Source organism: Thermobia domestica, chromosome 11 (genome assembly GCF_964235325.1).
Source record: "Thermobia domestica chromosome 11, izTheDome1.hap1.1, whole genome shotgun sequence".
NCBI lineage: Eukaryota > Metazoa > Arthropoda > Insecta > Zygentoma > Lepismatidae > Thermobia > Thermobia domestica.
In genome coordinates, this window is record NC_137464.1 from 265,787,278 (window position 1) to 265,815,199 (window position 27,922).

Below are 27,922 nucleotides of genomic sequence, written 5' to 3' on the forward strand. Positions count from 1 at the left end.
GCATTCCATTACGGAATGATGCCCAATATTCGATCTGCATTTATGAAGAATCTAAAGAAAAACTAAAGAAAACTTCGAACAATTGCATGTTGAGATGCGTCACTTCAACACAGGATCATTGGGTCGTCCGGTTGATAATAATAATCCGTAGTACAGGTAAAATTCATATATGAAATTAAGGTACGTGAACAATGTGTGTGAAGGGTATTGTGGCAAGCAAGAGAGAATCCCAAAAAGTTATTTATCTCTTAACATTTGATATTAAGTGAGAAGACGGACAGTTTTGTTAGTACCGGTTATTCCATTTGTATTAAGTTCTAATCCAGAAGCTAGTAAGTTATACGCTAGGAATATATTGTATACGACAATACATCTTGATTGCCAGGATCATATCTTCCGAAACAGGGACTGCAGAAAATCTTGATTCCTAATATACTCTTGCACTTTTGGTTCTGAAACACCAGGACATAAATTTTGGACTTTTTTTCGGTGTTAAACTCATTAATTTATGGTAAATAATAGGTAAATGTTTAGCAGAAGGGTTCCAGAAGCACGTAAAAATACAAAATTTATGGGAGAAATTAACGATGCAAGTACTTAGACCTGACATGATGGAGTTCGACTACGGGCCTATGATATAAAGTACTCTCCAACTACCTCCATAAAAATTGTTGCGTGAGTACCTTAGGATTCTAAAACATGTATTTTTGGATGGAGCACATACTAGTTCCTCACTGAAGTCTTGACCCGACTACAGTAGGTCCCATAGTTTTGGAGCTATGGACCTTTAGAATTCATTTTTTCATGTATTCAGCAGCCTATAACACGTAAACGATGGGGTTTTCGCCCTATGTTTATCAGAACTTTTTATTTGTTTTACTCTCAGGAATCACTCCTCTGCGTTTGTACAACGAATTTAGCGCCATACTATATATATATATATATATATATATATATATATATATATATATATATATATATATATATATATATATATGGGTGATTCCACGAAAAAGGGAAATTTTCTGTCAAGGGCATTCCTTCAAACTACTACTAGAAAGAATCACCTCATTTATATTTTGTTTGGTAGTAACCGTCACAAAGTAGGTATGCCATGTATAACAGTTTGCAAATATAACACGAAACATACGTAAAAAAAATAATTATTACCCAATTTCTCAACACCGTGGGCTGTCACAGACTACAGTTGACTGATTTTAATCAATAAATTACAACTGAACTCGCAAATCAAACATCATTTAATGGTAATTAAATGGAAGAGAACACTTCAATGTTTCGGTTTTGTGGAAAGTAAACCTTTATAACGATTATTTTCGAAAACTTGACTATGCTTCGTTTCTGTCACCTCTATTTCGTCTCAACTCCATGGCAATAGAAAAAATTATCATTGCTCTCAACAGGTAGCATGGTCGTCCACATTGACAACACCCACAAGAAGACAAGGCGGGAACCGGTCAAAAACCCCACAGCCAAAATACCCACACTCAAGAAATGTCAAAACGCCCACACAAACGGCCATAACCCCACAGAAATGGACAAATCTCCCAAATACACGAACGGTCATAACCCCCACAGCCAAAACCCCCATACTCAAGAAATGTCAAAACTCCCACACGATCGGTCACAACCCCCACACAAATGGACAAATCTCCCAAATACACGAACGGTCATAACCCCCACACTGGTAATCGGTCATAACCTCGAACGGTCATAACTCCCAAACAATTGGACAAAACAGCCATACATAGCAACGGTCACAATCCCCACATAAATGGACAAAACCCCCACACAAATGGACAAAACTCCCACATGCAGAAATTGTCACAACTGCCACACAAATGGACAAAACCCCCACACAATCGGACAAATCTCCCACACTCTGAAATGATCCTGGTTGAATGTTCTTTTTAATATTTTTATTCCACTTAAACTGATGTTACAACTATTCTTCTTGCACTGTTTTCTAATGACAGAAACACTAAAGTGGGCGTCATAAAGAGCCGCAACAAAGACGTGCAATCACGATCATTTCAGAGTGTGGAGGATTTGTCCGATTGTGTGGGGGTTTTGTCCATTTGTGTGGCAGTTGTGACAATTTCTGCATGTGGGAGTTTTGACCATTTGTGTGGGTTTTTTGTCCATTTATGTGGGGATTATGACCGTTGTTATGTGTGGCTGTTTTGTCCATTTGTGTGGGAGCTTTGACCGATTTTTTGGGCGTTTTGACATTTCTTGAGTGTGGGGGCTATGACCGTTTGTGTGGGCGTTTTGACATTTCTTGAGTGTGGGGGTTTTGACCTAGACCCGACAAGGCAGACATGTTTGACTGAAGAACAGAAAAAGTTGTGTGCATGTGTTAAAAACTATAGGAAAAATATTTTTGTGTGTGGAAAGCAGGTGCGTATCTTAATTAATACTCAACACCATGGTATTTATTACTGAATGTATTTGTATGGTATATACCTTCTTTCCCGTGAGGAACCTACGCCTTAACGTAGAAAATTCGTACACAATTACTCACATGTACTGGTTAAAAAGTGGGCCGGTAAAATAAATTATATTCGATTTTCTCAACTCCATGTCCATCTGAAAACTAAGGAATCCACGGTGTTGAGACAAGTTCACGGAGTTGATAATCCTGTAGTGTTTGTTATGCTCATGCTCTTCCAAATATTTGTTCTTTCAATATATTGATAGAAATAAAGCTCGTTTATGGTCTAGTGACTAGTATGCTCGCCTTTCGTGCGTGGTTCTGGGTTTGTTTCCCGGTGGCAGCTCAAAAATTAGTGGTGTTTACTTCGCACAGTGAGGCAATTGAAAAACTCATTTGAGTAGAGATGTACTGAAACCTGATCGCGCAGACCATCACAACGGCCATAGGAGCCGACACGCTGACCACTTGTCATTCACACTCAAAGGCCGGCTGGTGGGTCCTAGCCCATTTAAGGAGTGTTTCGCGGAAGTTCAGATTTGGGGCTGTCAGATAGCCGGAGGTAAAACTTCAGTCAAGTCAAGATGGATGGTATCTGTTTTTAACCTATTGACGTCCCAATCTTATGATCAGCTAATTGTTTTCTTTTCAGGGATTGTCGAAGAGTCTGAGGGCAATGTACGGACAGTCAATTTTATGACGCGGATCAGGAGGAATTTCTCCTGGCCTACTAAACCTGACGTTTAAAAAGCGTTGGCAGTTGTCATTCTGTGTAGACTAGAACAGCCCTTCCCTGTTTCCTCAAGACATTTCCTTCATTGGAGTGGAAAATGAGGGCTACTTAGCAAAGAACATCGAATTATCCAAAGAAAACAGAAATGATGAGTGCCATACATTGTCATTTAGTGTGCATTATACAGGGCGTTTCAAAACAATACCGACAACGTTTGGGAGGTGATTCCTAACACCAAGATAAGATAAAAAGCATAGACCAATCTGGGTGCACAAATGCTTCCTTTCGCAGTTATAGGCTGCCGAAAACATGAAAAAAATGAACTTTAAAGGTCCATAGCATAAAACTATGGGACCTATCGTAATCGGGTCAGACTTCACTTAGGAACTAGTATGTGCGCTATCCAAATATCCATGTTTCAGAATCTTGCGGTACTTCCACAACAACTTTTATAGAAGTAGTTGGTGAGTACTTAAGATTATACACCCGTAGCCAAATTCCCTCTATAAAAATTGCTTCGTGAGTTCCTCAGGATTCTGAAACATATTTTTGGATAGTGCACATGTTAGTTCCTAAGTGAAGTCGTTACCGGACTACGACAGGTCTCATAGTTTTGGAGCTATGGACCTTTAAAGTTTATTTTTTTCATGTTTTCGGCAGCCTATAACTGCGAAAGGAAGCATTTGTGCACCCAGGTTGGTCTATACTTTTTATCTTATCTTGGTGTCAGGAATCACCTCCCAAACGATGTGTGTATTGTTTTGAAACACCTTGTATATATACCAAATACACAAATACACTTACCAAATGTTGAAAAAATATTGCACTTTGGACGTGTTGACTTGATCTCACAGAGAAGACAGACGGTTTACACAAGCTCAGAAAACAAATGAAGTAGACAATAGACAGAGTTTATTACTACTTCCTTTGTTTCGTAAACTTATGTGAAACGTCTGTCCTCTCCATATGATAGTCAACATATTGAAAGCGCAATAATTTTTCAATATTCGATAAGTGTATGTGTATTTCTTTTTTTCTTATTTACGTCACATATTCATATATATATATATATCTGTACTCAATTTTGGGACCTTCATTAGATATATTTTTATATGTTTGCAGTATTTTCTGGAGTATTTTTGTATAACAAATTACGTGTCATCTAGTTTGTTAGAATTTTATTCAACAAAAGGAGAATAATTCTAACTTACAAAAATTATTGGAAAATTATTTCAATTTTTAGGTAAATTATAAGCTTAATCACTTATAAACCAAATCTTATCACCCAGATGTATCACGTTTCTCAACTCCACAGCAATTTTCAACTCCGTGTTAACTAATCTAAACTCCGTGACCTATGGTCTCAACTCCGTGGGTGCTGAAAAGTTTACTATTTTTTATTTACTACACCAATAACGATTCAGCTCTGCTGAACACCTAATTAACATGTACTTAGTAGTAGTAAGTACATCTGATATTTTTTTTTTGAAATAGGCGACCATCAAGTGAAAATTTCCCTTTTTCGTGGAATCAATATATATAATGTGTCCTAGGAGGAAGGGACAATATTTGGGGAAATGATAGTATGAGTGACTTTAAGCGAAAAAAAAGTTCATATGAACATAGGTCCTAATCTCGACGATTTGAGAGCTACAGGTTGTGAACCATTTTTGACTTTGTTACGTATTGTTCTATTTTACAGACATAGCGGATTTGAAAAGTGATGGAATGACCTTCTAACGGTATGCAAAATGTGGCAGTGTTGTCTTTGGAAGGGAACCTATTGACGGAAATTTGAGAAAGTTAAGGCTATTTAAAGAAATTGAATGGCAGCACTCATTCCAAATATCCCTCAATAACTTCTCTTCCAAAGATATCAATAACTTCTTCAGAAATAATGGTCTCCTGTATCTCTTACGTACAAATTATGAGACTCCCACCCTCTCCCCACGGCCTTTAGTTTAACAAAGAAACAGATTACATCAGAGCTTAAAATTTAAAATCCAGAAAATTAGATTCAGGATAATCAATTTTGAATTGGACAATTTACATACATGTTAAAAAATATCTTACCGTAGGACTTCACGTTGATAAGGAGGGGCAAATAACAAGTTTGTGAAGACTTCATTCCGTGTTTTCTTTCACTCAGTGAAAATTATTTACGTGAAAAAACAAAAATTGTGCAACTCTGTGAATTTAGACAGAAATCATTCATACTGAACACGGTACGTGACGTTTGGGCGCGGACGTTTGAGCGCGAAGCCATTTGGGCGCCAGACGTTTGGACGCGAGTTAAAGAGTCGTTATGTTAGGCGCTGAGTACTAAGTCCGAATCAAGATATCACAAGGTGTCTACTGTAGTGGAAGTCCTTGAATTATACTGGATTTTGTTTTACATACTAGAAATACTGGAATTTCAAAATTATAAAAACTGAATTAACAATTAAATTTTGTAAATTTAAGTTTCAACGAAAGTTAAGTGTGCTTTTTATTTGATAACTTTTCAAGCCAAATGTAAGTCGACCAGACTACATATGATTGATTGCATTACATACATAGTGAGCCTATTCCATTAAAAAACTTAAAGCAGGCCTTCTACTGTAGTTACGCAATAAGTGTGAATGTCAAACACATTTCTAGTGGCTAAATGACCAATATATGTACACTTAACTATTATTTTTCACTTTGAAATCGTTTTTTTTTTTTCTTTCGCCACTTTAATGCAGATTAAATGCTTACAATGGGACGAAAAAAATGTGTGTTAAGTTTTGATTTTTATATTGGAATGTTAATAAAAAAAGTGATACCAGAAATACGGCATACTACAGTTCCTAAACTCAATGTGTTAGACATCCTGTATGCGAAATATGTCTTAGACACCATGTATGCAAAATATCTTTCCCTCAACTCGATTAGGATATAGGATTTTTAGATTTCTGGGCTCTCGGCATCTAAGGTCATTTAGCCCGTCACATTTGAGGGAGCACACTATCCGGGGAAAAGGAAGGAAGAAAGGATTGGGGAAGGAAGAATGCGACCTGGACCTATAAATTAGGTACCATCCCGGCATTTGCCTGATGTGAATGAAGAAAACTCAGGAAAACCTCATTCAGGGTGGCTAGCCTGAAAGAGCGTGTTACACTTTTTCGACCGAGTGCCCCCACCGGGAATCGAACCCGGGACCGATCGCACCGAAGGCGAGTGTGTTAGCGACTACGCTGAAATCTTTTATTGGTAGTTCTTTATTGGACTTAAGAGAAGAGTTTGGCAAACGTAATACGAAAGAAAACAAATTTTAATATTCATAAATATGTAATTATTAACTTTCTTTAAAAAAATACAAAAAGCAATATGTTTTATTTAACATTAAGAAAATTATTAACAGTTCGTCTGATTCCTTCATTTCCTAGCTTTCTTATATATTATAAAAATTAGATCAACATTAGATCAGAAGTACAAGAATCGTGAACAAGCGTAAAATCAATCCATGACGAGGTTAGGCAACAAATGCCACAAACGCATTAAACTATTTAATTTAGATGAATAAAATAAGATAGAGATAGAAAATATACAGATAAATGAGGTGAGATAAAGATAGAAGTGTAGGAAATGTATATATCTTGATTGGCGCTTAGTTTTCAGTGCCTAGCTTACTTTATATGTCGTAAATTGTGATTTTTACTATATACCTCGCGCCCAAACGTCTGGCGCCTAAACGGCTTTGCGCCCAAACGGCAGCGCCAAAACGTCCGCGCCCAAACGTCCTGTCCCGTACTGAACACTGGTCGCCAGCTCTAAATTTCTAGTCGCCAATGGCGACATGGCAACCGGAAATTTTGCACCCTATATATACGATGCTAAGGGAGTTAAAAAGGCAAATGTTTTGCCAGAATAGAGTAGCCTACCACATGAATCCCTAGGCTTGCCAACTCGGGAAAATAAAAAAAGACCCCCTGAAAATTCCCTATGATATTAGTCTTAAGTGTGAAATATCTCTGTTCGGACCCATCTATGGGAAGGAAATGTACTATCGTGGAAAAAAAAAAAATGCGTTTGCACCTGTATTCTGCATATCCTTAGTACATTCACTAATAAGCTTAATAGATACATTATGCTATAAATGAGAAACTGAAATCGGCATTGATCACTTTATTGTTTTTACCAATAACTGACACTTCTTTAAAATTATCAAAACGGATAAACAAAATATATTAATCATTGATAGATGGTGAAAGATGACAGTTTTGGATTTACAGAATGAAAGTTACTTTTTAATTCTATACTTCGAGCTAGATACAAATTTAAAAAAAAAAAAAATCGTCAAAGGGGTTGGTAAGAAGTTTGTACCGGCCAGGCCGGTGAAAAACCGTCCAGTTGGCAACTCTATGAATTCCTGAAGTTAGGGAGATGGAACTCGACATATATACATACATATACTCCTTATTAAGAATAAACTGACACGTGTTCAGAGTTCAGAAAAAATCTCGTTTTATGGAGGAGAGTCATTTTGTATTTATTTATTTTTTCTTCGCGTTGAAAGTAGCGTTGTCTGTTGTTTGTGATCACATGACGAATGTCCGTCTGTTTCTATTGCGTACCAGAATATTGCAAGATTTATGACTGACCCTTGTATAAAGCTACTGTTTGTAGCACCTAAAATGTCCTAACCTCGTTCTTATTGAGTTCTCCGACAAAAGCTACAGAGCAAATTAGTAACATTGAAATATTAAGAATTGATAACCAGTTTTGAACTCTAGTAAGATTATACTAACAAATAAAGCACAGTTCTGACCAGAGCAGAATGAAATATATTAAAAACTATACTTATACTAATATATTTCATTCTGCTCTGGTCAGAACTGTGCTTTATTTGTTACTCTACTTATCCAGAGCCATGGAGTTTGTTCATTAAGATTATACTGTATTTTTATTATTATTCTGCATCTTCTGAGAAAATTAGTATAGGCTAAATGACTAGTGTTGTCGTATTTGGTATCCACATACTGTACCAATAAATAAATATATCTGTGTAAATGAATATTTTTATTATTATTTACAGGTTACATTTGGAATAATGCTGGCAATTTCATCAAATTGTTAGATGCCATTGATGATGGTCGAGCTCTAAAGAAGCGGAGGCCAACCCACCTTTATGTCCAATGAGTGCTAGCATGCTTTGGAGAACTGTGTCATGCGTCGCTGTGCTTCCTATAATGACATTATCCAAACGAATGAAGTGCTTATTATTATCTTCTGCCATTGTCGTAGGAGGTTCGAGTGAGAGAGTTGTAGACGTTTGCAATATTCAAAGACGTTTACTGTATTTGAGCAGTCATGTTCGTAGGAAGGATGAGAAATCACCTGAGAAGGAAGTGGTTCCTGCGGGTTACTTTGAAGCGGACACAAAAAATAAAGAGACCTATTTGGAAGCTATAAGAATATATGAATCTCGAGCGCCTTTGAGACGTGGCCACGTGGAGTTCATATACGCAGCGCTTCGCCACATGGAGGAGTTCGGAGTTCATACTGATTTGGAAGCTTACAAAAAACTTCTCGATGTCTTTCCCAAAGGGCGATTTATTCCAACGAATATATTTCAGGTGGAGTTCATGCATTATCCTAAGCAGCAACAGTGCGCCATTGATGTGTTAGATCAGATGGAAAGCAATGGTGATTATACCTTCATTTCATTCGTAACATCACTACATCTTTCTTTTTATTTCATTATTAACAGACAGTGGATGGGTCAAGTATGACATTAGTTAAACTTACAACTTAACTGTGTACTGATTATAGCTATAGGGTACATATTACATAAGTATAGAGGACCTACCTTTGTACTCGAAGTTATCTTATGCGATATGGAAAATACCATGGCATTGACCGAAATCGTTCATTGAATTGAAGATAACGGGTACAAAGTAAGTAACTTACTGAGTCAAATGGTTTCGGCAGATTTGCTTCTCATCATCAGTATGTTATATGTTTTACTCGAAAATTCTCTCACATTTCAAAATAAAATGTTACTTTGTACAACTGTATGATTTTTTTTTTTTTTTAAAGAAAGATAAAATTACAAATATTACTAAGAAGAATGCTTGTTTTTCCAAAAGCCGGAAACCATAGTCCACTTGAAGAGTTTTTAGAAGAACGAGAATCCTGGTTATTAGGAATTATGACTTTATCTTCCTTTTTAAATTCTTTTCATGCAGTAGTTCAAAATGACACTTTATCTTGTTAGTGTTCAGTAAAGAGCTCCAAATTACTGATGATAGCAGATCTGTCAAAGGCGTGTAGGAAAATTATTAGTTATGAATTTAACTAATTATCATAAATGTGCGTCAATTTCTGTTGTTAAACAAGTATAGCGTATTTCTAGGATAATTTGTTTCCGGTGGGTTCCTAAGAAATGTACTCCGCACAAAAGCTGCAATAGTTACATTTTGCACTGACCTTATAAACGTTATAGGAAAGGAAAGTTGTAATTTTGGTTTAAATTTTTGACAAGAAGATGAATAAAAATAAATCAAAGACAAGCTGAGTACAGGAACTTACCGTAATGATAATCAGCAAATGCTTCAGTATATGTCACGCTAATCTTAATAATAAACATTCATATCAATAATTGCCGCTCGTTGCATTATCACGTCCTTCCTGATGCTAATGTCATAGATGTCGCTTGTCTGCGTGACGCTAATAGATTTCGCTGCTTGCTTGCATAACGAAGTGCTTGAATAATTGCATCAATTTCGTGTTGAGTTTGGAGTGATTGGAGGGCAAACTCCGTAAGGAAATACCTTTTTTTAATGTAAGCAATTGGAGCTTTTAATTAAGCATAATTTTAACATACAGCATTTATTTAAGCATGATTTTAACACAGCTTTTATGTAAGCATGATTTTAACATATAGGGCCTTATGCGGAGTCGTTTTGACGTATAATTAGCGTCATACTAAAGGCCTGACTACTGCAGGAAACATATGTTAGTCGAACTCTTTGTATTGGCACTAATCACGCGTCAGAACGACTCTGCCTAAGGCCCATAGATTTTATTTAAGCATAATTTTTACATATAGCTTTTATTTAAGCATGATTTTAACATGTAGCTTTTATTTAAGCATGATTTTAACGTGTAGCTCTTATTTGAGCATGATTTTAACATAGCTTTTATTTAAGCATGGATTTAGCGTATAGCGTACAGCAGGATGAAGGTTTTGCAGCAACAACTAATTTTCAGTAAAATAACATACAATATCTACTTTCTTTACCTAACAGCCATGTTATTTGAAACCGAGAATAGAACATTTGTTGATACCATAAGAGACGAAAGAGACGAAGTTACTTGGCTCATCCATCAACAATGAAACGTGGAAACGAATTTTGTAAAGAAATTGTTTTCAGGAGCTGTAAGTAAGGGCACCATCTCAGTATTCACCTGGTAGAACTGAGGAAATAGTCTTAGCAAAGCCTTTGAGAGAAAGAAATCTTATAAGGAGACGCATTTTGTAAATCCAAGAATTGTAGTGGTTTGTTTACTTCAGATTATTTCAGAAGCTTTTTGGTCTTCTCTTTCCGTGCATCCAAATAACTAGGATTTTTCGACCAGTTCAAGTTCCTTATCATCAACGAGAACACACCAGATTCTCTTATACTATAACATGTGTTGTAAAGTTGAAAACTCACTTGTATTTTTATTTGATCATATGAAGATATTTACCATTACAAAATGTAGATATCTTGCGACAAGGTTATATTTCAACGTTTCTTTGTATGAACTGTACTAATTGTGTATATATTGATAGTTATTACAAGTAAGAAGCACTAACAAAGAAATTATATTAGTTAGTACACTCAAACAATTGGTACTCATAGAAAGTGACTCTCTACGAATAGCTGATATAAACCTAACCACCATATTTAGAAACATTTCGATCAGTAGTTGGTACAGGTTCTTTTTGTATGAGTGTAAATACGTATGTGACCAATTATTTGAACGCACTAATCAATATTAATTCATTGTTATTGCTTTCTTACTTCTGATATATCATTATGTACAGAATTAGTGCAGTTCATATTAAGAAATTTTAGAATATAACCTTGTCACCAAGGTATATACACTTTATAATCGTGAATAAGTCAAGTGGTCATATAAAAATAACGGTGACTTTTCATCTTTAAAATATGCCTTACTAGCAGAATACCTGTTCTTCGCACGGAGAGAATAGATTCAATTTTTGACATAAAGGGCTGAAATTTGGATTTAAACGCCATTGGAAGTGTCACTGTTCGTCTCAGTGACCCCGAAAACTATGGATTCGACACTAATATCGCTCATTTGATCATTTTTATATATCTCCTCTCTTCTTCCTTAAGTTGCACCGTCAAAGTGAAATGACAAAAACCATCCGAGGCTCGAACCTCATCTATGTTGAAAATTTGATCGAGATCGGTCGGATAGTTCAAGAGGTACAAAGTCACAAACATAGTAATTTTCATTTTCATATATATAGACTAGCAGCGTTCACCCCGCTTCGCTGCGGTCACCCCGGAACGCAATAAACTTTGTTACTTAGATAATTTTTACTTTTTCGCTTTCAAGTGATATGATAAAAACCATAGAAGATTGCAGTAAATGTTAACATTATATCGCCTGTCATTTATGTTAACCCGCCCCGCTTCGCTGCGGTCACCCCGGAAGTTTTCGCTTTCAAGTGATATGATAAAAACCATAGTAGATTGCAGTAAATGTTAACATTATATCGCCTGTCATTTATGTTAACCCGCCGAGTGACACGGTCATGCGGGTTGCATATAAATACGTTTATTTTTACCTATGATGAACTAACAAAGGATTTGTACGTTATGGACACTTGAATGGTCAATTATCTCAAGACACTGGTAATTAAAAATTAAAGTGATATGATAAAAACCATCTAGGGTCCAAATCCTAATAACCCCCCAAAAATAAAAGAAATTGGTTCAGCCGTATTAGCGTGATGAGGTAACAAAGGATTTGTGCGTTCTCTTTTATATATATAGAAGATAGTGCACGTGGTTTGGGGGTAGTGCAGTTTCAATTCCCGATGGGATAGCCTTGAGATATTAATGCTTTACCGTAGTTCGGATTCCACCTTAAACTGTGGGTTTGCGTCTCATAGTGAATAGCCTCGGTACTGAAAAGGGACGTTAAACACCACTGAAGGGGGCAGACTACTAAATATTTTTCAAAAGCTAACAATTTTTCTTTTGCCCGTTTTTCGTAAGTGAAAAGAGATAATGAAATGTAACTTACCTCAGTAATAGATAATGTTATTCAACACCCGAAAATACGAATCGGAAGAATTTTCAGTGTTGCAATCCATAAAAATTACAGTTTGACCAGAATTAGAATTACCCAAAAATCTAGGTTATGGCAGCGACTAGAAAGATGAACTCAACGGCAATTGATGATTTATCATGCTGTCCGTGTTCCTTGTTAACTACTTTTTAAATAATATTTGTACTTTGTAATAATTTACTTAAGTTACTACAAAATGAATAAGTTATTACAAAATAAATACAAATATTATTTAAAAAGTAATCAACAAGGAACAAAGACAGCATGATAAGTCATCAATTACCGTTGAGTTAATTTTTCTAGACTGTTTTAACCTAGAATTTTGGGTAATTCAAATTCTGGTCACATTGTAGTTTCTATGGATAGCAACACTGAAAATTCTTCTGATTCATATTTTCGGGTGTAGAATAATATTATCTATTATTGTGGTAAGTTACATTTCATTATCTCTTTTCACTTACGAAAAATGGGCAAAAGAAAAATTGTTAGCTTTTGAAAAATATTTAGTAGTCTGCCCCCTTAACCAACCAACATACCCTATAGTACAATTGGATTCATAATGTAAGAAGTGCAGAAAAAGAAGTACTTCTTGAGTTACTCTGAAGAAAAAGGAACTCGGAGCTTCTGAAGCAATAAGAAGTACACAAGTTACTACAATTCCTGTATTAAAAAGAGTTTTGTGCGCAGTCAGGATGGTTTACCGTAACTAATTTGTGACATTAATTGTATGATCTGTAGAATGGACCTGGCAGACATAAACTGAATTACTTTTTTAGATTATTCTCAGCAGAACTTGATAGAACTTGGAGATTAACCACGGAAATTGCTGTTTCCAGTGAAAAGGGAAAAAAAAAAAACCTCAAAGATGCGAACTAACCATTCCAATTGATAAAATTATCTGCACCACAATTCGAAACACCAAGGATTACTTCAGTAGACGTTAGTGAATAAAAGAAGAAAGAAAATAAGATAAAATCATCAGGTAAAAACGCGAGTTACATTGCCTAGGGGTGCAAATTTGATTTTTTTGTTGAATCACTAACGAATGAAAAATATTCAAATTCGCGGGCCTAGGCAGTGTCGTAGTGCTTTTACCGGGTTATTATATCTTATTTTTAACTTTTTTTTTATTTTTCCTAACAGGTGCTGAAGGAACCCACGGTGCTTCGAAACATATCGTAAATAATTTGGTCCAATTTGAATAATAAGTTTGGGCTTTTTTAATTTTTGTTCCTGGCTACAGGAAGGAAGCGTTAATAAAGTGTCTCGTAGTAGTTAGCAAGATCTGTAAATGCGTAAATATATTTGAAGTTTTTGTCTAATTGCTACGTAATATAATTGTATTGACTACTCTTATCAACCTTGTGATGTATGTTCAGACTATAATTAAGTACATATTTTGAAATGTGACTTTAACGTTAAATTTTGTTCTAATATAGGTGTAATTCCGGACGTTGAAATGGAAGACTTGCTGATTAACATCTTTGGTAAAAAGGGCTTTCCTGTTCGGAAGTACATGCGAATGATGTACTGGATGCCGAAATTTAAGAATTTGTCGCCGTGGCCTTTGCCAAATCCCGTTCCTGAAGATAATCTGGAGCTTGCTAAACTTGCTTTGCAGCGAATGAGCAGCGTCGACCTTCAGAGCAAGATTCAAGTCTTCCAGGTGACTATGAATCTACTTCATTTTCCGCTGTTACATGTGGCGTCAAAAGTTAATGACTGTAGCTACAAGTTATGTATTATAAGAGTACCCTCGTAGATTAGCGGAAGTTCATGTAGTTCGGGTTCCACGTTAAGTGGTACAGACACATCTCCTATAGCTTCGCTGATGAAAAGGAGTGAAAATCCCTTAGTTTAACGTCCTACGATTATGTCCTTTAGTCTAAGGGAGACGGATGATTAAGGCAAGTGAATGATGATGGAAGAATTGGTGGAATGAGAATTATTTCTCTTCTCTTATAAAATGAAATCTTTCAGTTTAACGTCCAACGATTATTCCCTTTAGGCTAAGGGAGATGGATGATTATGGCAAGTGAATGATGATGGAAGAATTGGTGGAATGAGAATTATTTCTCTTCTCTTATAAAATGAAATCTTTTAGTTTAACGTCCAACGATTATTCCCTTTAGGCTAAGGGAGATGGATGATTATGGCAAGTGAATGATGATGGAAGAATTGGTGGAATGAGAATTATTTCTCTTCTCTTATAAAATGAAATCTTTTAGTTTAACGTCCAACGATTATTCCCTTTAGGCTAAGGGAGATGGATGATTATGGCAAGTGAATGATGATGGAAGAATTGGTGGAATGAGAATTATTTCTCTTCTCTTATAAAATGAAATCTTTTAGTTTAACGTCCAACGATTATTCCCTTTAGGCTAAGGGAGATGGATGATTATGGCAAGTGAATGATGATGGAAGAATTGGTGGAATGAGAATTATTTCTCTTCTCTTATAAAATGAAATCTTTTAGTTTAACGTCCAACGATTATTCCCTTTAGGCTAAGGGAGATGGATGATTATGGCAAGTGAATGATGATGGAAGAATTGGTGGAATGAGAATTATTTCTCTTCTCTTATAAAATGAAATCTTTTAGTTTAACGTCCAACGATTATTCCCTTTAGGCTAAGGGAGATGGATGATTATGGCAAGTGAATGATGATGGAAGAATTGGTGGAATGAGAATTATTTCTCTTCTCTTATAAAATGAAATCTTTTAGTTTAACGTCCAACGATTATTCCCTTTAGGCTAAGGGAGATGGATGATTATGGCAAGTGAATGATGATGGAAGAATTGGTGGAATGAGAATTATTTCTCTTCTCTTATAAAATGAAATCTTTTAGTTTAACGTCCAACGATTATTCCCTTTAGGCTAAGGGAGATGGATGATTATGGCAAGTGAATGATGATGGAAGAATTGGTGGAATGAGAATTATTTCTCTTCTCTTATAAAATGAAATCTTTTAGTTTAACGTCCAACGATTATTCCCTTTAGGCTAAGGGAGATGGATGATTATGGCAAGTGAATGATGATGGAAGAATTGGTGGAATGAGAATTATTTCTCTTCTCTTATAAAATGAAATCTTTTAGTTTAACGTCCAACGATTATTCCCTTTAGGCTAAGGGAGATGGATGATTATGGCAAGTGAATGATGATGGAAGAATTGGTGGAATGAGAATTATTTCTCTTCTCTTATAAAATGAAATCTTTTAGTTTAACGTCCAACGATTATTCCCTTTAGGCTAAGGGAGATGGATGATTATGGCAAGTGAATGATGATGGAAGAATTGGTGGAATGAGAATTATTTCTCTTCTCTTATAAAATGAAATCTTTTAGTTTAACGTCCAACGATTATTCCCTTTAGGCTAAGGGAGATGGATGATTATGGCAAGTGAATGATGATGGAAGAATTGGTGGAATGAGAATTATTTCTCTTCTCTTATAAAATGAAATCTTTTAGTTTAACGTCCAACGATTATGTCCTTTAGTCTAAGGGAGACGGATGATTAAGGCAAGTGAATGATGATGGAAGAATTGGTGGAATGAGAATTATTTCTCTTCTCTTATAAAATGAAATCTTTTAGTTTAACGTCCAACGATTATTCCCTTTAGGCTAAGGGAGATGGATGATTATGGCAAGTGAATGATGATGGAAGAATTGGTGGAATGAGAATTATTTCTCTTCTCTTATAAAATGAAATCTTTTAGTTTAACGTCCAACGATTATTCCCTTTAGGCTAAGGGAGATGGATGATTATGGCAAGTGAATGATGATGGAAGAATTGGTGGAATGAGAATTATTTCTCTTCTCTTATAAAATGAAATCTTTTAGTTTAACGTCCAACGATTATTCCCTTTAGGCTAAGGGAGATGGATGATTAAGGCAAGTGAATGATGATGGAAGAATTGGTGGAATGAGAATTATTTCTCTTCTCTTATAAAATGAAATCTTTCAGTTTAACGTCCTACGATTATGTCCTTTAGTCTAAGGGAGACGGATGATTAAGGCAAGTAAATGATGATGGAAGAATTGGTGGAATGAGAATTATTTCTCTTCTCTTATAAAATGAAATCTTTTAGTTTAACGTCCAACGATTATGTCCTTTAGTCTAAGGGAGACGGATGATTAAGGCAAGTAAATGATGATGGAAGAATTGGTGGAATGAGAATTATTTCTCTTCTCTTATAAAATGAAATCTTTTAGTTTAACGTCCAACGATTATGCTCTTTAGGCAAAGGGAGACGGATGATGAAGACAAGTGAATGATGATGGAAGAATTGGTGGAATGAGAATTATTTCTCTTCTCTTATAAAATGAAATCTTTTAGTTTAACGTCCAACGATTATGTCCTTTAGTCTAAGGGAGACGGATGATTAAGGCAAGTGAATGATGATGGAAGAATTGGTGGAATGAGAATTATTTCTCTTCTCTTATAAAATGAAATCTTTTAGTTTAACGTCCAACGTTTATTCCCTTTAGGCTAAGGGAGATGGATGATTATGGCAAGTGAATGATGATGGAAGAATTGGTGGAATGAGAATTATTTCTCTTCTCTTATAAAATGAAATCTTTTAGTTTAACGTCCAACGATTATGTCCTTTAGGCTAAGGGAGATGGATGATTATGGCAAGTGAATGATGATGGAAGAATTGGTGGAATGAGAATTATTTCTCTTCTCTTATAAAATGAAATCTTTTAGTTTAACGTCCAACGATTATTCCCTTTAGGCTAAGGGAGATGGATGATTATGGCAAGTGAATGATGATGGAAGAATTGGTGGAATGAGAATTATTTCTCTTCTCTTATAAAATGAAATCTTTTAGTTTAACGTCCAACGATTATTCCCTTTAGGCTAAGGGAGACGGATGATTAAGGCAAGTGAATGATGATGGAAGAATTGGTGGAATGAGAATTATTTCTCTTCTCTTATAAAATGAAATCTTTCAGTTTAACGTCCAACGATTATGTCCTTTAGACTAAGGGAGACGGATGATTAAGGCAAGTGAATGATGATGGAAGAATTGGTGGAATGAGAATTATTTCTCTTCTCTTATAAAATGAAATCTTTTAGTTTAACGTCCAACGATTATTCCCTTTAGGCTAAGGGAGATGGATGATTATGGCAAGTGAATGATGATGGAAGAATTGGTGGAATGAGAATTATTTCTCTTCTCTTATAAAATGAAATCTTTTAGTTTAACGTCCAACGATTATTCCCTTTAGGCTAAGGGAGATGGATGATTATGGCAAGTGAATGATGATGGAAGAATTGGTGGAATGAGAATTATTTCTCTTCTCTTATAAAATGAAATCTTTTAGTTTAACGTCCAACGATTATTCCCTTTAGGCTAAGGGAGATGGATGATTAAGGCAAGTGAATGATGATGGAAGAATTGGTGGAATGAGAATTATTTCTCTTCTCTTATAAAATGAAATCTTTCAGTTTAACGTCCTACGATTATGTCCTTTAGGCTAAGGGAGACGGATGATTAAGGCAAGTGAATGATAATGGAAGAATTGGTGGAATGAGAAAGTGGGAGGAAACAAACATGGATACGATGTTGTCCAGCACAAACTTACTTGGCCGGAGATTGAACCAGGGAACTCACGCACCAGAGGTAAGCAATCTACCACTGAGCTACCGCCCCCTTCCCCTTCGCTGATAAAAGGGACAGTAAACTCAAATCTAATCAAGTATTTATTCTACTTTCCTCTTTTTTTTAAACGTGGGAGACCCGGGTTCGATTCCCGGCGGGAGCTCATGTGGTTCGGATTCCACGTTAATCAGTAGGTCCACGTCTCATATAGCCTCGCTGCTAAAAGGGACGCTAAACTAAAATCAACTCAACTCAACTCTTTTTTTAAACGGGTTTCGAATTGATTTTTATTGATTACAATTAGTGAGACATTTATCTGTAGTAGGTAGATATATTTATTTGACTTTTAAGTAATGAACTTCCTATTAATTTAAAAGCTCTTAAATATCCCTCGTACTTAGAACAATATGATATTCTCTTTCAACACTTTATTTCGTGTTAATTCGTACTGGTATGATTGCAATATACTCTGAACTAGTAATTATTTTAATGCGTGGTTGTGTGCGGAAAATTCAGAAATATGGTTAATTTAAAAAGAATTGCTTTTGATAGATCATAGAAGTAAATTATTCAAAGTTTTATACCAATTGCCATATACAGTACTGTTTTAACTAGGACTTAAAATATTATTATTAATAAAAGTTATAAGTATTATCAGTTTGTCTTTTGTAAGTATAGTTTCATTAATGTGCTCAAGAATATTGTTTATCATATACTTTGTTCCAGTTCCGGATAAGGGCTCTCATGAATAATGCGTCCACTTTCGATGTATCTGTTCACAGGATCAAATATTGCTATCAGTTCAGAGTATGCAACAGTTCTGACAGAAAATAAGAGTAGTTGTCTGGATCGTACTTTCGTAGTACATTCCGTTCTTTATGACCATGATATTGCATAAAGACGTAAAGCAAACGTTGGAATCACATGAGAAAGATTATTTGACCAGCTTCTTCTCTTAAACGCGGTTAATGATGTGAAGTTTGAAATAGAATCATCAGTGAGATACAAACTAACGTAGCAGAAATTGTGCATCCTGATATACAAGGTGCATCCAGAAAGTAAATTAGATAAACCATAAAATGAAATACGAACATGAGAAGAAAATTACGTCATTACTGTGGAGTTAGTGATACATAACGTATTTTTCAACATACGTATCATCCTTGGTGAGGGATTTGTTTAACGTGGCACCAGCTTTTTATGCTTGTGTCCAAGAATTAAGTCCCCAAACATTGGAACCAGAATGTCATAACCATCTGCAACTCAGTTGCGCTGTCGAAAGTTGTCTGACCAAAAATCGCTTGAGGTAGAGGAACAAGTGGAAGGCTCTGGGCTGTAAGGCGAGGTCACGTAGTATAACCATATTTCGTCTCCAGTAATGATGCGATTAAGGAAACAGACACCTTCCTGTTGTAACGTAGCAAGAAGGTCAAAGCGGACGCTTCTTCTTGTGTCCCTCTGTCCCTTCTTTTGGAACACACAACCTCCAAACTGCAGTGACGATCACCTGAAGCAGAGAATGGGAGATCTGCGGAAACTAAGAGAACAGTTCGGACATTGTGAATGTCCGAATGCAGAATCACTTGCTGATCACATTTCACCAATTTAGGGGTAACCATGGACGGTCGGCGACTATGGTGTTTATTGTACACAGTGGTGCGGCCTGCTGTAAAATGTCTGCACTGTTTTCTGACCATACTTTCACTCATGACACTTCATACAACTGCCGGTGGATCTCTGACGCCAACAGCTTAGCATGGAGAAACCTGATTAACACACGTACCTGGTACGCGACGGGAAACTGTCAATGTTCACCGTACCACAGTTGTCTCACCACTGAGTCCACACAACTGTGCCCGCACCAGCTTACGGCTTTGTGTTCCTCTTCCACTCCTGCGCAAGCGCATCTTGCTCTGATCATTCGTGCCATCTTGGGTCACTTTCGGAACTTACTTTTTGAATGCGCCTCATAGTAACCAGTGACTAGGACCAACTTGATAGAACCAATATGCATAAATGATCCCGAACTGGTTTTCCCGAGAAAACCGATTCCAGACATGAAAACTCAAGAAATGTCTTGATAAAAGCAGTTTCGAACTCTGTACCGAATCCAAGAAGCAAATTGATTGTGTTGAAATTTTAATGCTATCCCTAATTTTAACACAAGGATCCTCAGCACTAGCGCATTCCGAACTTTCTGCAACTGAGAATATATTTGACAGTGTAGTCTGGTATTTCCCTCTGGCGTAACCATCCTCTAATTTCCTTGAGGTTTTTTGTTATAATTCCTCTCTTATCGCTGCTGCCAGGTAGTAGTCAGTGTTACAGTCAGCTCCTTTAAACAACCAAACATCAATTATACTATACTATCTTCTATCTACTAAAACGTGATCAATTTGAGTATGTTTTTCGATCTGGTGAGGTCCAAGTATATTTGTTATTGTCACGACGTGGTAATTTTGTATTGCTCACGTTAAGGTTTTTAGTCGTTGCAAATTTTACGAGCTTAACGTAATTGTCGTTACTTCCCTCATACAGACTTTCGTTCCCAATAATGGATATGGAAATATCCTCTCGTCCTACCTGCGTATTAAAATTCCCTAATAGGATTTTCATATGGTAACGCGGTAGTTAGTTAAATACACGTTGTACTTCTTTGTAAAAACTGTCCTTTATATCATTGTCCTTATTTCCTGTTGAAGCATATACATTTAGAACAATAATGCCATACCACCGACCCTTAAGAGTAATGAAAGAAAGTCTATCATTAACAAATTCAAACTTTTAATTGCTGATATTATTCGCTTGTAAACGAAAATCCCTGTTCCTAGTGGTGATTTTTATTTCCTTTCCCATAAAAAAGCGTAAACATTTCCAGTCTGCAGTGCTTCCGTTCCTTCCCTCCTAATTCTTGAACTCCTACCACGTCTATCTTATATTTCTGTACTGTTACAGATTTTAATGCACCTGATATGTAAGGACGTATATTCCATGTTTCAAATCTCACGTCTATTTTACTTTGCTGAGGTTGTGCCAAGTTATCAGTCCTGATCCATCAATTACATGTACATAATATTCTTGAGTGGACAGTGTCTTACTTTGAAGCCTTTTTTCACCTCAGCTGCTTATCCAATCCACAATAATACTGACGGGTTGTCTAATTTAAGATTCATAAGTGAATTTAAAGCAAAGGCAAACAATTTATAATCGATATTTCAAGTTTTACATAATAAGATTAGTTAAAATGAAAGTATTGTATATTGGCTTCTTGTAAAAAACCTTTTGTTCTTATCTTTTTAATTCTCAGGCTTCTGAATTGGAAGATTCGATAGACGACACGTGGATTGTCCATGCACAAAGTCCTGTACAGCAAGAACTTATTGAAAACCATCCGACCGATAAACCAATTTTTGTAGAGGGTGCTTTCAGAGTGTGGCTAAGACAGGCATGCATCAACTACTTTATCCTAAGGGCGGATCCACTGCCGAAACCTGAGGTTCAGTTGGAAGATGAAGACGGTGGGTACTGCTTTTCAACAGTCATTACTGAACATATGAGTAACATTTTAAATATTATTAGAATGTAAGAAAATGTACTTATAGTGCTCACCTATTTGTATTCCTTAATGCAGAATAAACTTACCAATGTTTCGGTTACATACACAAGTAAACTTTAACGAGGGTTAATAGGCTTAAAACATGTTGTATATTGGGATCTTTATGTTCTTATTGTTTTAGTATCAGTGGTCATTTCAAATTTATGTACAAAGCAGGGCCGACTCTACCTTATAATGCAACACGTGCAATTGCATGGGTCGGCAAGTTTCAAGGGGAGCCAAAATCTGTCATAATTATATTATTTAAAATAAATATTTCATGTTGGAAACAGACTTCATGATGATAGTAGTTAAATTTACTAAGCTGACCTTCTACTTGAATACCACATTCATAAATCATGTTTAGGTCGCATTAGTTTAAGGTCACATGGACAATGTTAAAACAAATGGTCAAACAAATTCCAACATGAACTGCTTCATTGTTGCCAAATATAAGAACTCAATTCTCGAACAGTAGCGAACATCTGTTCCATTTAGTTAGCTGTCAGTTTTGATATACAAAGTAGCCTTGTGTTTGTCACAAACAAGTTCTTATCATTGAAGATCGAGACATGCTTTTTTCTGGATAGGCCTGAAGTACAGAAATAACAACTTTAATAGGTAAAGTTTGAGGAAGTGCACTTTACACACATCATCATCATCATCAATTTGGAGGGAGCCATTTGTTCGAATTATCCATTACTTCGAATCAGAAAATTCTTCACGCTAAAAATACGTTACTTTGTATATAGATTTGAAATGTCCACTGACACTAAGACAATAAGCGCGTGAAGATCTCGATATACATGTATTAAGCGCCATCAATCCTCATTAAAGGTTACTCGTTTATGTAACCGAAATATTGAAAAGTTTAAAATATTTCAGTTTAACATCCCACATTTATTTCATTGAGGCTGAGGGAAACGGATGATCACAGCAAAAGAAAAAGAAGAAGAAGAAGAAGAAGAAGAAGATGATGATGATGATGATGATGATGAAGAAGAAGAAGAAGAAGAAGATGATGATGTTAGGGGAAGAATTTGTGGAATGAGAATGTGGGAGGAAACGAGAGTACCCAGAGAAAACCCACCGACACGATATTGTGTACCACAAACTTGCTTCGTCGGGGACCGAACCAGGGACCCTACGCACCAGACAAAAACGCTCTACCGCTGAGCCACCATGTTCCTTGAAAAGTTTTTTTATTGGATTAAGGAATGCAAAAGGTCAATACTGTAGATATATACAAGCATATAGTACTCCATACTTTCTATCAATCATTGTAAGAAAAACTAAATTATTTTAATTTGAACTAGTTTAGGAATAACTGAAATCAAATTATAGTAAAAATTGATAGAGTCATGCACGCGTGACAAAGGCTATTCTCATAGAAGTACTCATAGTTCTAATTTATGCCAACTATTTTGATAGATGCGTTTAGTAACATCTTTTTAAAACTGCATGCTGTGTCTAATCTGGATTCATGAATAGATTATATCATCATCACAGGTATTTTGGCTCAAGTGAGAAGCTTCCGCTGACCTCTGCGTTTTCATGTACGACTTTTCTCTTTTATATCGATTCATCAGTTGTAGCCTCCTTCGCCCTCTCCCTCTCTTTCCTGCCAGCATACTCTCCAACACGTCCTTCATGATACAATTGCTTCTTAGCCAGTGTCCAAACCAATTTCTCTTCTCAATAATATATAATACTGTTTTATTTTCTCCCCCACCATTTCTAACACTCTCTCATTCGTTTTCTGCTCGACGCAACTAAATCTCTCCATTCTTCTCCACACCCATATTTCGAAACCTTCCAATCGTTTTTCATCATTTTTGCTTAATGTCAATGTTTCTACCCCATACAGTGCAATACTCCACACGAAGCATTTTATGAATCTTTTTCTCAATTCTGTATTCAAGGTCCCACAAAATAGTATTTTCTTCTTCCTAAAGGTTTGTTTCCCCATTCCCATCCTTGCTTTTATTTTACGATCACATTTCATATCATGACTAATGATACTACCCAGGTATCGAAAACTAGTAACTTGTCCTATTTTCTCCTCTTCTACACCGACAGCTTCATCCCAATCACCATTACAGTGGAACAATTTATGAGTAGTTAACTGTCCGTCAAATTCACTTGACCCTTTTTAGTCACACTGTCACATCCTCGATACAAATCTGAGACTCGAGAATAGGCTTCTTGAGCATAACGTGGATATCAAATCCATCAATGGTCCTGTTATTGCTATATAAAACGCGCCCTAACTTGTGTCCTAGCCAGAAAATAGAAGCAATGTGACTTACTTGTGGAGCACTTTCCTCTGGTGAGAGGCTTCCTGATTCCATCCCAGGCCATGTAAATTTGCGGTGGTCAGTATCATGTCCGTGATCTTTCTCGAGCTCCTTCCGTTTCCTTTACCACACAAGGAATAAAGTGAGGGCAGGTTGTCTATCGGTCACGAAAGTCATGAAAAAGTCACGAAATCAGAAAACGGCCATGAAAGTCAAGAAAAAGTCACGAAATTCAGCTTTTAGGTCACTTAAAAAAAAAAGAAAAAAAAGAAAAAAAGAAAAGAAATGTGGTATAGACTGGAAAATTTTGCTCCATAAAACGTCAAAAATCATCACCAAAAACTCTATTTTCGGCTTTAGACGTTACCAAATCGCAAGCAAAGCACACTTCTATCGCATGCATGAAAATTTGGCCCAACTCGCACCCAAATTTGCTCTTGAGAATGTTACTAAATTTTATGATTTGGGAAAGAAAAGGTCACGAAAAAGTCACGAAATTTCATTTTGGGATTTTAATAGACATCGTTGAGGGTAAAACTGAAAGATTTCATTAGCATGCCCCAGCCGTTCGTCGTTTTCTTCTTCTAAACCTTTTCCCCAGTTAGCTGGGGTGGGCTTCTCGGTTCACTGTCCTCCTCCTGTTTCTATTTTGTGGCATATCCAGTGTGACACTACACTGCAACATATCGTTCTTAACTTCTTCACTGGCGGATTCTGGTTCGTTTCCCATTCACTTCTGTAAAATCCACTCGGTAAGTTACGTATTCCAAAGGTCTTCTTCGTGCATGCCCAAACCATCTCAGTCTACCTTCTTGCAGTTTTTCTACTACTACTTGTCTCACCTTTACTCTTTTCCGTATCACTTCATTCTTGATTTTGTCCTTCTGCGTCAGTCTCCAACCAATATCTTCATCTTCACAACGTACAATTTCTCTTCCTCTCTTTTCTTCGTCATCCTACATTCTGCTCCATATAATATGGTAGGTCTCACTAGTGTTTTATAAACTTTTCCTTTAAGGTGTATTGGTACCCTATAGTCACACAATACTCCTGCCGCTTCTCCCCATCTTATCCAACCATTTGCTAATTCCACTGTTTACATCTTTTATTCCTGCATTTTTCTGCAAAATTGATCCCTAGTACTTGAATTTCTTCGTCATTATCACCTCTTCTTCGTCCAGTCGTATTCTTGTATTCTCTATTACGTTTCCAAATATTCTGTCTTGCTTTTGCTAATTCTAACCCCTTTGCTCTCCAATGCTCCTCTCCAGGCATCTAGTTTCTCTTGCAGTCCTACCCTGGTCTCATTCACCAGTATGATGTAATCCGTAAATAGCATGTTGCAAGGTGGTAGCTCTTGGATATCCTTTGTAAATTCGTCCATCACAAAGGTATGGGCTAAGACTATAACTCTGATGAAGTCCCACTTTAATTGTGAACTCTTCTCACGCACCAGAGGTAAGCGCTCTACCACTGAGCCACTCTGGAAATTTGCGTGCTGCGGGAGATTTGAGTGTTGCATGAATGGCTTGGGTGAACATCCAATCTATAAGTGTCCTAGCCATTTGTGCAGCACTCAGATCTGTTCCAGAGGCCGCTGTAGCTCGGTGGTGGAGCACTCACTTCTGGTGTGTGAGGTCTCTGGTTTGATCCCAGCTCGCGCTAAGCGGGCTTCGCGATGGATAAACATCGCATGCGTGGGATTTCTTGAGGTTCTCTCGTTTTCTTGTAAATTCCACCATTTCATTCATTATCTTCTTTAGCCTCGGTGCATAGTTCAGAAATTTCATATCATTTTTTCAAATCTGCTCAGTGTCTTAAAAAATCTTGTCGTGTTTTTTATAGCAATGCCTCCGTTTCTGAAAATTCGATTGTTCTGATCGCCTTCCTTACAGAAACTCATGAGGATGGCTTTTCTAGTATTTACCTAGTTACAGATAGAGAAAATTCCTTTACTATTACTCCTCCTTTTTCTTTCTTTCTTTGTCTTTTCCCAAATTAAAATGGAGTCGGTGTTCACGTCCTTAATATTTTGCCTTGGGTCTCAGGCGTCCTCTATTTTCCATTTTCACTTTTCGTGCTTTGTATTTCCAGCCCCTGATTCTCTTTCCCACACACTTGTCACTTCGGCGCTCTACATACCAAAAACATTTCTGGGAACTTTTTATTCAAGGTCTTCACCGAGCCCTCTCGTGGCTAAGCGTTTGGCATGGGGGACCCAGATTCTATTCCCGGCGGGAACTCATGTGGTTCGGATGCTACGTTAAGCCGTAGGTTCACGTCTGATATAGCCTCGTTGCTGAAAGAGACGCTAAACTCAAATCAAATTAAAATCCTCACTGTAACATTACCTCATAAGGCAACATGTGATCACTGAGAAGATCCCTATGAAATAGTGTTCATGTAAATATTCACCTTTGTGCGAGGGCCCAAGTGTGGTATCAGAAATACGATACCCAAAATCATAAAACCTGCTACAGCTTCTCCATACCGTCTTTGCATCGAAGCACTCTACGTTTTGCATCATTAGCACTTCATTTCAGGTTTAGTAGTGCTCGATTCCAAATGTTCATTGCATGTTCTTTGGGAAGTTGGTTTGGATAAATCTGCATACACGGACTGCAGGAACTCCTATCGAGTTTAAAAATGGATTTTCTTGACAAGACGTGAAACTCGCCGGTGGTCCTTATGGGTTAGAATCTCTTTGCAACAATAGTTCTGACTCTGCTTTGTGTCAGACCGTTCCTTGCAGACACGTTGCACAGTACGCTTTGATATAATAACAAATCATCCAATTTAATTTAATGTATTCATGGCCCACGCCCAAACACAGTGGAAGCTCTACCCTGTGGTCTATTGGCTATTGTGTGCGCCTGTTTTGTATATGGTCTCGGGTTCGATTCCCGGTGGGAGAGCATTAAAAATTTGAACGCACTACAGTGGCTCGGATTCCACTTTAAACAGTAGGTCTACGTCTTACATAGCATCAGTTTTGAAAAGAGACGCTAAGTTCCACTAGGAGACAAACAATCCAATCAATCATACCTTTCGTACTTCGTTTGTAGATGGAGTCCCGAAACATAATGCATGTAGTAAAAATTTTTACTGTTAATTATGATTGTCCATTTAATATGATGGTGTGTTCACTTCGAAATGTGTAATATTTTCTTTAATTTCCCTTTGTAGATGTTGGTTTTCTTAATCTTCGGTTCTTCAGTGACGAAGTGAAAGAGTGTGACTTAGTACCAGTACCCTCTGTCCACGAACAGGACGATGGAACCATCCTAGCAATGTGTGCGACCGGCACTTCCAGCAGAGACTCTCTGTTGTCATGGATAAGGTTTCTGGAGAAGACTAACCCCAGGATAAAGGATATCCCAGTGCTTTTTACTTTGAGATCTCCCATCGGAGACATTGTCCCTTTAGCAGAGGACAGTAGTCAAGACACTGAGAGCCAAGAAACGAAGAAAATATCTTCCCAAAATAAAGTGTCTGATTCCGAAGACGGCAGATAGCGATGTATTTATTGGCTTATTGAGTTTGTATAGAGTATACTTTTGTTGTTTCTAGAAAATATACACATGAATCGTTTTTTATTTATTGAGTTTTTTGTTATTCGCTCTCTTCTTATAGATTTAGATTTGATGTCTCATTTATAAATATTTAAAAAAGCGGGGATGCTATGCTACAAATCTTGATAGATTTTGGTGGTTTGACTAACATTTCTCACGCTGCTGCTGCTGTTGTTGAGGTCTGCCCTTGCAGTCCTTTTAAATTGACAATTAGTCTACAAAGACAAAAGAAATCAAATTTAAGTAAATTGCGTGTCACACACTAAAGTCGAAAATCTCAAGAAGAGGTAAATTATTATTATTATTATTATTATTATTATTATTATTATTA

At 36.6% G+C, this 27,922-nt stretch overlaps 1 protein-coding gene across 2 annotated transcripts; it reads left to right on the forward strand.

Moving 5' to 3' along the window:
• Positions 1-27,617, forward strand: ECSIT (evolutionarily conserved signaling intermediate in Toll pathway, mitochondrial). Of its 2 annotated transcripts, none has more exons than XM_081732285.1 (5): positions 1-156; positions 8,245-8,855; positions 13,961-14,187; positions 21,435-21,645; positions 27,206-27,617. In XM_081732285.1, exons 2-5 carry the CDS (start codon positions 8,345-8,347, stop codon positions 27,532-27,534), a joined length of 1,278 nt encoding a protein of 425 aa, XP_081588411.1. In that variant the 5' UTR covers positions 1-156; positions 8,245-8,344; the 3' UTR covers positions 27,535-27,617. The 2 variants fall into 2 exon arrangements, with proteins under 2 accessions (XP_081588411.1, XP_081588413.1); XM_081732287.1 differs by having other exon boundaries at positions 90-180.
• The last annotated feature ends 305 nt before the right edge of the window (positions 27,618-27,922 follow it).

Coding starts and splice junctions, on each gene's coding strand:
- ECSIT (XM_081732285.1), top strand. CDS start 8,345: ATGAGTGCTAGCATGCTTTGGAGAACTGTGTCATGCGTCGCTGTGCTT. Junction 14,188..21,434: donor GCAAGATTCAAGTCTTCCAG/GTGACTATGAAT, acceptor TTTAATTCTCAG/GCTTCTGAATTGGAAGATTC. Junction 21,646..27,205: donor TCAGTTGGAAGATGAAGACG/GTGGGTACTGCT, acceptor TTCCCTTTGTAG/ATGTTGGTTTTCTTAATCTT.